Source organism: Rana temporaria, chromosome 11, assembly GCF_905171775.1.
Source record: "Rana temporaria chromosome 11, aRanTem1.1, whole genome shotgun sequence".
NCBI lineage: Eukaryota > Metazoa > Chordata > Amphibia > Anura > Ranidae > Rana > Rana temporaria.
In genome coordinates this window covers 47,502,986-47,514,367 of record NC_053499.1, presented here as the reverse complement: position 1 = coordinate 47,514,367, position 11,382 = coordinate 47,502,986, and the positions used below count along the sequence as shown (strand labels likewise).

General features: G+C 41.1%; 1 protein-coding gene across 1 annotated transcript in view; it reads right to left on the bottom strand.

Moving 5' to 3' along the window:
• Window positions 1–7,291: 7,291 nt before the first annotated feature.
• LOC120916788 (hemocytin-like) overlaps window positions 7,292–11,382 on the bottom strand; it is an 89,342-nt gene continuing 85,251 nt past the window's right edge. Inside the window, exons 11-12 of the mRNA XM_040327725.1 lie at window positions 9,429–9,557; window positions 7,292–7,402 (exon numbers count right to left, since the gene is read on the bottom strand). Of these exons, the coding sequence (XP_040183659.1) occupies window positions 7,292–7,402; window positions 9,429–9,557 (240 nt within the window). The remainder of the gene's footprint in view (window positions 7,403–9,428; window positions 9,558–11,382) is intronic.

Sequence of the window (11,382 nt, the reverse complement as noted above, 5' to 3'; positions counted from 1 at the left end):
ACATTCAGGCTTGGCTGGTAGTTTCTTATCTATGTCAGGGTGAGTGACTCAGGTTTGGAAAGATTTTTTTATCTGATGCTTTCCATTGTATAGGAGAGATGTGGGGTCTTATTGACCACAGATCTCTCTATAAAGAGGACCTGTCATGCTTTATTGTGGTCAGAAGGGATGTTAACATTTCTTGTGACAGCAATAAAAATGACCAAAAAAATAAATAAAAAATAAAGGGACAGTATAAATATAAAAAAAATGCATGCAGTGGCCAACGCATGCAAAGGTCACGCTCATATATGTAAATGATTTTGTACCACACATTAGGTATCACAATGAACAGTATAGCAAGAGCAATATTTCTAGCACTAGACCTCCTCTGTAACTTCAAACTGGTAACCTGTAAACATTTTTTAAAGCATCGCCTATGGTGATTTTTAAGTACCGTATTTTGGCGCCATTCCACACACTTTTAAAGCATTATATTAGATAACTATTTTTTTGCCACATAGCTAAGTCCATAGAGTTTGTACATTAATTATATCAATGTACAGAGGAAAGCCTTTAATGTAAGGTAAAAAATTGTGTTTGAAAAACCACTGACCTAACTTTGGCCGGAATGCCAATTGGCGTTGCACATTTTTACTGCAACTTTATAGACCAAAGCAAGGGCCTGGAAATCACCGGCCCTCAGTTTTGAAGCAGAAAACTGCATAAATGACATTATGGTGAATGAAAAACTGACGGCCATATTATCAGATGCTTACGATAAATTTCTTTGGGTATGGCAACCTTGAGTGGCTCTTAATCACCCTTCTAGATTTGATCTAGCGCTTCTTTCTCTTTAGCATGCCTCTGCTCCCCCCACCCCATGGACTTTCTTTTTACTCTTCCTTTATCTGCTCTCCACACCTACTCTATTCTTTCTCTGGTCCTTCTCCTCTTCTTCGCTTCTTCCTATCTTTCTTCAGGTCTCTCAGGCCGACAGGCCTGGTCCTGTTGGGATTGGATACATGGTGTGAAAATACTTCTTTTGGATAAGGGTATTTACTACCTTTCTTTTCTGCACTCTTTTTCTTTCCACTTTTTTCTTTGTTTCTCCTCTTTTTGAAATGTTATATTTTGAATTTACTTCTCGATACCTGCTTTATATATGGCTCTGCAAGTCCTCCAGCACTTAAACCTAGCCCAGCGTGCTGCCACTTCACCTGTACTTTCAAGCGGACAATAATCTTTCGCAGATCCCATGCTATAGCCCTTGGACTTCCTTGGGCCTGTTTACATTCATGTGTCTTGGATTAATCACTTTGATTTTTGAAGTATTTTGTAATCATTTCTCCATGATGTATCCACCAATGTTTTTGTATTGTTCTTTCGATCTGTAATTTTAATAAAGCCCTTTGTACAAGAAAAAGTGCTGCGCAAATACCATGTGACATAAAAAATTGTGGGTTCTAGCAAAAAAATACACAAAAAGTGTCAGAATAGGCTTGGTCATTAATAGGGATGAGCCGAACACCCCCCTGTTCGGTTCGCACCAGAACCTGCAAACACACCAAAGGTTCATGTGAACTTTAGAACCCCGTTAAAGTCTATGGGACTCGAACATTTGAAATCTAAAGTGCTAATTTTAATGGCTAATATGCAAGTTATTGTCCTAAAAAGTGTTTGGGGACCTGGGTCCTGCCCCAGGGGACATGTATCAATGCAAAAAAAGTTTTAAAAACTGCCGTTTTTTCAGGAGCAGTGAATTTAATAATGCTTAAAGTGAACAATAAAAGTGAAATATTCCTTTAAATTTTGTACGTAGGGGGGGTGTAAAGTATGCATGTGAAATAGCGCATGTTTCCCGTACTTAGAACTGTCTCTGCACAAAGTGTCATTTCTGAAAGAAAAAAAGTCATTTAAAACTGACTCGCAGCTATAATGAATTGTCGGCTCCCAGCAATTCAGAGAGAATTCATTCATACAAAAAAAAAAAAAGCGTGGGGTCCCCCCAAATTCAATTGACAGGCCCTTCAGGTCTGGTATGGATATTAAGGGGAACCCCGCCATCAGTTTCCCCCAGATGTCCATTCCAGACCCTTCAGGTCTGGTGTGGATTTTAAGGGGAACTCCACCCCAAATTTATAAAAAGAAATGGCGTGGTGTTCCCCCAAAAATCCACATCAGACCCCTTATTCAAGCACGTAACCTTGCCGGGCACAGAAAAGAGGGGGGACGAGAGAGCGCCCCCCCTCCTGAACCGTACCAGGCCACATGCCCTCAACATGGGGAGGATGTCCCCATGTTGATGGGGACAAGGGCCTCATCCCCACAACCCTTGCCCGGTGGTTGTGGGGGTCTGCAGGCGGGGGGCTTATCAGAATCTGGAATACCCCTTTAACAAGGGGAACCCCCAGATTCTGCCCCCCCTATGTGAATTGGTGATGGGGTACATTGTACCCCTACCATTTCACGAAGGAAGTGTAAATAGTTGTAAAAAAACATACACACCATGGAAAAAAGTCCTTTATTAAAAAAAAAAATCCAGCAGTGGTAATCCACTCTCGGTCCCACCGCTGGATTTTTTTTTTTTAATAAAGGAATTTTTTCCACGGTGTGTATGTGTTTTTTTACAACTATTTACACTTCCTTTGTGAAATGGTAGGGGTACAATGTACCCCAATACCAATTCACATAGGGGGAGGCCAGGATCTGGGGGTCCCCTTTGTTAAAGCGGTTTTCCAGATTCTGATAGGCCCCCCGCCCGCAGACCCCCACAACCACCGGGCAAGGGTTGCGGGGATGAGGCCCTTGTCCCTATACAACATGGGGACATCCTCCCCATGTTGAGGGCATGTGGCCTGGTACGGTTCAGGAGGGGCGCTCTCTCGACCCCCCCTCTTTTCTGCGGCCGGCCAGGTTGCGTGCTCGGATAAGGGGTCTGGTGTGGATTTTTGGGGGAACTCCACGCCATTTCTTTTTTTAAATTTGGGGTGGAGTTCCCCTTAAAATCCACACCAGACCTGAAGGGTCTGGAATGGATATTTGGGGGGAACCCCACGTTATTTTTTTTTAAATTGACAGCGGGGTTCCCCTTAATATCCATACCAGACTTGAAGAGCCTGGTAATTAAATTTGGGGGGACCCCACGCTTTTTTAAAAAAAAATTATGAATGAATTCTCTCTGAATTGCCGGGAGCCGACAATTCATTATAGCCACAAGACTTTTTTTCCTTCGGAGACAGTTCTAAGTACGGGAAACATGCGCTATTTCACATGCATACTTTACTTCCTCCGTAGGTATGAAATTTAAAGGAATATTTCACTTTTATTGTTTCACTTTAAGCATTATTAAATTCACTGCTCCCGAAAAAACTGCAGTTTTTAAAACTTTTTTTGCATTGATACATGTCCCCTGGTGCAGGACCCAGGTCCCCAAACACTTTTTAGGACAATAACTTGCATATTAGCCTTTAAAATTAGCACTTTAGATTTCTCCCATAGACTTGAACAGGGTGTTCTGCGGCTTTTCGAATTTGCCGCGAACACCCCAAATTCTTCGTTGTTCGCCGAATAGTCATTAATATATCCCTATGTAATTTTAAAGAGGCTATTACATCTGTACATGACTTTCCTAACACTCCACCCCTAAAATAAAAGTCAGCCAAGCAAATTGTGGGGTAGTGATTATGCTCTTGTTGATGTCATGTGGTCGAGCACTGTACATTGGAGCATGTACAGAAATCAAACGCAGTTCATCATCTATTGTGTTAATCATTACATGGTACACTATTTAGATGTTCCAAAACTACTAGAGTTTTACCGATGGCAGAGAAGTGGGGTAGGAGTGATAATTTGCTGTGTAGATTTTGAAACAGAAGAATCATTTCATCAGCATTTTATATAAAAAAGTAAAGCACAACTGTTATTTCTGTGTAAACAACCAAATAAAGGATGTTAAAACAATAAATCAGCAGGGCGGTAATTGTAACCAAATACTAAGATTCCTATTGCATCAAGCCTTAATAACTGTACTCTTTATATGACAATATATATATATATAGAATAATATACCCTTTACTGTAAATGATATTAAAGCCCAATCAACCTCTTAAAATGTTTTACCCATGGTTCCAGCTCACACCAATATAAGAGATTAGGGATGTCTTACCTGTCATCTCAGGCCTCGTACACACGATAGGTTAACCAGAGGACAACGGTCTGATGGACCGTTTTTATCGGTCAAAACCGAACATGTGTGGGCCCCATAGGTTATTTAACCATCGGTTAAAAAAAAGCCAACTTGCTTTAAAATCAACTGATGGATTCCTAAGCGATGGGAAAAAAACGATTGTTAGCAGGCACGACCATCGGTTAAAAATCCACGCATGCTCAGAATCAGGTCAACGCATGCTTGGAAGAATTGAACTTCGTTTTTTTCAGCACGTCGTCGTGTTTTACGTCACCGCGTTCTGACACGATCGTTTTTTTAACCGATGGTGTGTAGGTGCGACGGACCATCAGTCAGCTTCATCGGTTAACCGATGAAAACTGTCCATCGGTCCGTTCTCATCGGATGGACCGATCGTGTGTACGAGGCTTGAGTGTAAGAATGCCCCATGGCCACTTGCCCTTTCTGCTCTCCACCTCTAACCTGCAGCTAATAGACCATTGTTTGTTGTGCTTTGTGATAACAGTGATTTTGCCATTTTGCTGTAGTGGTCTGACACACCACTCTGTTGAGTCAGGCCAATAGCTTTGCAAGCATCAAGGAACATGCACTTTGCCAATTGCAGCGCTATTGGACTGAATCGGCATGGCATGGTTAAGCACAAAATGTTGCAGTAATAAGCTAAAAAGACCACTGCTCTCTAAAAGTACTCTGCTCTGAAAACACATTTTATTTGGTGGTTTATTCAGAAATAACAGTTGTGCCACACTTGTATAGCTCTGCAATCAGGAGGGAGCCTGGGTTAAGTTTTTGGGATTTAAGATTTCCAAGATCAAGAAACTAAATCACACAAGCAAGTTCTATCAGTTTTGCTTCTGGTTGCTGTTATTGGCTCAAAACACTCTAACTGAACCCACAGGGCCAGATTCAGAAAGATCAGCGGATCTTTCTGCTGGCGTAACGTATGTCATTTACGTTACGCCGCCGCAAGTTTTTCAGGCAAGTGCTTTATTCACAAAGCACTTGCCTGTAAAGTTGCGGCAACGTAGCGTAAATCACGCGGCGGAATTCAAATTCAGCGGGTAGGGAGCGTGTATCATTTAAATGAAGCGCGTCCCCGCGCAAAACGAACTGCGCATGCGCCGTCCGTAAAATATCCCAGTGTGCATTGCTCCAAATGACGTCGCAAGGACGTCATTGGTTTTGACGTGAACGTAATTGACGTCCAGCCCCATTTACGGACGAGTTACGCAAACAACGTAAAATTTTTAAATTGCGACGCGGGAACGACGGCCATACTTAACATTGGATACACCACCTAGGGGGCATGTTTATCTTTACGCCGGCATACCTCTTACGGAAACGGCGTATATTTACTGCGACGGGCAAGCGTATGTTCGTGAATAGGGGTATCTACTCATTTGCATATTCTACGCCAAACTCAATGGAAGCGCCACCTAGCGGCCAGCGTAAATATTGCACCCTAAGATACAACGGGGCAGGCCGTCGTATCTTAGGTAGGTTTAAGTGTATCTCAGTTTGAGAATACACTTAAACATGCGACGGGCTTAGATTGCGAGTTACGTCGGTGTATCTACTGATACGCCGGCATTACTCCTTGTGAATCTGGCCCAGTGTGTCTGGTTCTAGATCTAGATAATAAAAATCACCCCTACTTTGTGTTAATTTAGCAAGAAGAAAATATCCAAAATATACAGACACTAAGGGCCAGATTCTCGTAGAGCGGGCGCAATTTTACGTAACCGGTTTACGTTACACCGCCGCAATTTTTCCGATTTAGTGCCCGATCCACAAAGCACTTACCTGGAAATTTGCGGCGGTGTATCGTAAACAGGTCCGGCGCAAGGCGGCCCAATTCAAATGGGGCGGGTACCATTTAAATTAGGAGCGCTCCCGCGCCGGACGTACTGCGCATGCTCCCGTCGCAAATTTCCCGACGTGCTTTGCGCGAAATTACGACAAGCCGACGTTTTGTGAATCGCGACGTGAAAAAAGAGTTACGCCGGGAAATTTTAAAAATTTAAAAATAATTCAAAAGCGACGCGGGAAAGACAGGCATACTTTAACATGGTGGAGTACTTTTACACCATGTTAAAGGTGCACTATCTTTGCGACGGAAATCTAACACTCGCGACGACGTAACGACGGGAAAAAGCTTTGTGGATCGCCGTAACTCCTAATTTGCATACCCGACGCTGGTTTACGACGCAAACTCCCCCCAGCGGCGGCCGCGGTACTGCATCCTAAGTCCATTACACCTGTCGGATCTTCTGCCTATCTATGCGTAACTGATTCTATGAATCAGTCGCATAGTTAGAAACAGAGATACGACGGCGTATCAGGAGATACGCCGTCGTATCTCTTTTGTGAATCTGGCCCTCAATTTGTATGTGTTAGAAAATACAAAACAATATTCAAATTGACTTTGTACAAAGCTTAAAATTCCTATGCAGCAAAACTTAATGTTCAATGGATGCAAATACATTAATAAAAAAAAAATGAAAAAAATATTGAATATACTCAAAAAGCAGGAGTGACCATGGGCGTGAAATGTACACCCAGTCTTGCCAACGTTTTCATGTCCGAGTGGGAAGACATCAAAGGAGATCTGAATTCCTGTTTTAGAAAAGGTTTATAATGTAGATGACCTCTTCTTCATGTAGGAGGGCACTGAGGGAAGTCTTTATGAGTTTATGAATAACTTGAACAACAACAATACCATTAGATTGGTGGATAAATTTGATTTAAAGGATTAAATGTTTTGGATATCACTATATCCAAGGATGATGAAAGACAGCATCCTAAAGTTTTTTTCAGGGAAACAAATATAAATGACTATTCCCCTATTAATAGTCCCCTCTGGCTAAAAAAATATCCAGGTCAGATGACGAGAGTGAGGAGAAAGTGTACCAGCGATGATGATTTCCTTGAGTAATCACAGATATTAAAACAGATAGATAAGTCTTATGTAGATAAGACTTATTGATAAAACCATACAGCATGTATTGATGATCCTAAAAGAACAGTGGATATTTAATATTGATTCCAGATGTAGCACTTCAATACTAAACATTTATCACAACATGCAGTAATTTTCATTGTTTTGGATTACTTAAATATGAATTAATAACATACATTCAAAGTTTTGTTAACGTTGCCGGCAACTATAATCAGGCATTGTGTCTGGACACACTGGCCACAGCACTGATTAGGGACCTTCTGATATTCTTCTCCCTGGAGAAAACATTAAACATATTAATGGAAGTGGATATTGCATATTACTGGAATACATTTTTTATTTTATTTTTATTATTACAGGAGATGGAAATATGATCAATCACTTCTATAATTTCTTGACATTTGACATGTATTTTCATTTTCTAAAAGCAGAACGCCAACCTGCACTGACAACACTCCACAAAAAGTCAATGCTTCATTGGGTCTGAATGCTGCTTTTGGACCAGCATGGCTTAGCCCTCTACAGTACAACAATGAATAAACCCCCCTTTTTTCAGATTTGTCATGGAAATAGGGCATGTAGATTTGTTCTGTTTAACTACTTCTTGCCCAGCCTTTTGTCAAAGGACGGCTTGGCAAGACCTTTGTCGTTCTAGATGGATGTCAAAGGATGTGTTCCCGGAACAGGCCGCCCTGCGGCGCAATCTGTCACCGTCTGTACCTGCAGACTGAGCAGTGTACTAACCCACTGCTGGTAGCAGGTGATTTCTGTGACCAATCAGAGCATCTGTCCCATGTGATTTGCTGTGGCCAATCACAGCTAATCACTATAATACACACTGAATGAATCAATTTCATTCAGTAAAAATGGTTTCTTATACCAGAGAAAAAAACTTGATCATTTCCCTAGAATAGTACAATGTTACTATGGTAACACTTTATTGCTCTGGTCACAGTGTGTTAAAAAAGAAGATCATATAAAAAAAAAAAAAGAGAGTAATAAAGATTGAAGTGTTTAAAAAGACCATTCTGTGATTCATAATAGATTCACATAGGTTTTTTTTTATTATTATTTGGCTTCTCCAAGTCCACCTTTCCATACTCTGTCTAATTATATTGTGCAGTTGGCCCCAAAACCATACACTATGGAAGTCATGGTTTAATGCATTAATGATGATCAACAGGCAGTTTGGAATAAATAGCTCTATAATGTCAGACTGTAACTGTGTTGTTAACTACTAGCCGACCGCGCACCGTCATTATACGGCGGCAGGTCGGCTCTCCTGGGCGAGAGCCCGTAGCTATACGGCGGCTCTTTGAGCCCCCGACTCCCGTGCGTGTGCCCGGCGGGCTCGATCGCCGCCGGGCACCCGCGATTGCTCGTTACAGAGCGGGGACCGGGAGCTGTGTGTGTAAACACACAGCTCTCGGTCCAGTTAGGGGGGGAAATGCTGATCTTCTGTTCATAGAATGTATGAACAGAGGATCAGTGTTTCCCCTAGTGAGGCCACCCCCCCCACAGTAAGAACACACCCAGGGAACATACTTAACCCCTTCCCCGCCCCCTAGTGTTAACCCCTTCACTGACAGTGGCATTTTTATAGTAATCCAATGCATTTTTATAGCACTGATCGCTATAAAAATGCCAATGGTCCCAAAAATGTGTCAAAAGTGTCCGAAGTGTCTGCCATAATGTCGCAGTACCGAAAAAAAAATCGCTGATCGCCGCCATTACTAGTAAAAAAATATATATTAATAAAAATGCCATAAAAATACCCCCTATTTTGTAAACGCTATGACTTTTGCACAAACCAATCAATAAACGCTTATTGCGATTTTTTTTTACGAAAAATATGTAGAAGAATACGTATCGGCCTAAACTGAGAAAAAAAAATGTTTTTTTATATATTTTTGGGGGATATTTATTACAGCAAAAAGTAAAAAATATTTTTTTTTTTTAAATTGTCATTCTATTTTTGTTAATAGCGCAAAAAATAAAAACCGCAGAGGTGATCAAATACCACCAAAAGAAAGCTCTATTTGTGGGTAAAAAAGGACGCCAATTTTGTTTGGGAGCCACGTCGCACGACCGCGCAATTGTCAGTTAAAGCAGCACAGTCCCGAATCGCAAAAAGTGCTCTGGTCTTTGGGCAGCAATATGGTCCGGGGGTTAAGTGGTTAAACAATATTGTAGGATCCACAGAGGGCCCGGTATCAATAAAATTGGCGATAGATAGATAGATAGATAGATAGATAGATAGATAGATAGATAGATAGATAGATAAATTCCACTTTAACTTACAGTTTTGCAGTCCTGAGCACTCACGTGCTCACATATCTTCTTTTCTGCCAAAGTTAAAAATTGTCCATTTGTCTTCTTACAGTTATAAACTATACAAATGTCGCTAGGTTCAGATAAGGTTTTTCCATCCTATCAAAGACAAAAGTAGCAGTTACACAGAGACCCTAACCAGCTTTGTATTGTTACCACATATGAATTCCTATTTATAGAAATAGTTTATTTCGTGTTGATTTCCAGTGTGAATCCTCATCTGTAAGGTTTCACTGCATTATCAGTTATAGTGTATGTGAAGCCAAAAACTTTTTTCTAGCTTTGGATAGAGTAGCTCCTGTTTTTCTCTGTGTCTCCTGTAATGCTACGTACACACGACCGTTTTTTATGACGTGAAAAATGCTATTTTTTTAAATGCCATTAAAAACGATCATGTGTGGGCTCCAGAGCATTTTTTCTGACGTGAAAAATGGGCATTAAAAACTTAGAACATGCTCTATTTTTTCGTGTCTTTTTTCACGTTGTCGTTTTTCACGTCGTGAAAAACGGTCGTGTGTAGGCTTTAGTGATGTGAAAAAATCGCGCATGCTCAGAAGCAATTTATGAGATGGGAGTGCTCGTTCTGGTAAAACTAGCGTTCATAATCGAGATAACACTTTTGTCACGCTGTAACAGACTGAAAAGCACGAAGACTGAAAAGCGCAAATTGTCTCTCATAATCGTGTGTAGGCAAGGCAGGCTTGACAAGAATCACGTTGAAAAAACTTTGTTTTTTCTAGAGCATTAAAAATGGTTGTGTGTACGTGGCATAAGACCAGAAAGAAAGAGGCGCAGTGCTGCAGCCGAGACATTGCTGAAGCGGTCAGGGCCATCTTTAAGGCAAGGCAAAAGGGGCAGCTGCCCTGGGCCCTGTCATTGTCGTGGGGCCCAAAGCAGCTGCCTCATACTTGCCAACTATCCCCGTTTAAATTCCCTTGTTCCTTGATGTTTTAGTCATGTGCTGTGTCCTGATCTCTCAGTGTGAAGTGCAGTTACTAATGCTGTCCAGTTCTGCCCTATTGTTGTGTACAGATGACTCACCTGTAAACCCAGTGTTTACATGGAAATAACCGTCATTCATTTGTAAATAGCGGGAACATTTATATGTAAATAGCGGTGGGATTAATATGTAAATAGCTGAGGCCAGTGGCATTCATATGTAAATAAAGGCGGCATTCATATGTATATCATGATGTGCTGTAACCTCTAGCAACCAATCAGTGATCAGTATTACTGTACAGTAATCTCTAGCAACCAATCAACACGAAGAAATCATGTGATGTAACCTCTAGAAACCAATCAGTGAGACGTAATGTGTGCCGTAACCTCTAGCAACCAGTAAGTAAGTGGTAATGATATGCTGTAACCTCTGGCAACCAATCGCAATCACTGCCTGATCTGATACAGTAAACTAATTTTAAGTCTAGCTTAAAAGAAACATTTTGCCCAGAGTCCAATTAACATTAAAGACGGCCCGGAGAGTGGTAACAGGAGTCAGGTAAGTGTGCAACTGGTTTTAACAAATGTTTTTTAAAGCAATAAAGCACTATTACATTTTTAGGAGTGGTGCAGCACTGTTTTTCACATATCACATATATAGATGTATACGACTGTTAGAGTGATACTGAATGATTACAGCAACTCTGTCATATATATATACATATATATATATATATATATATATCAGGGCAACCATAATCCCTGTAAAGATGTTTATTATCATCATTTTTGGCCTGTTATGTATCCAGTCATTGTTTTACACAACCTTTAGGCTGGATTCACACCTATGCGAATTGGTTGCGGCTTAAACCGCATCCAATTCGCATAACATTATAAAATACATTGATTTCAATGAGGCTGGTTCACACATGTGCGATGCATTCGCACTGCACATTGCCGAAAAAAACGTGTGTCTTTTCTAGGC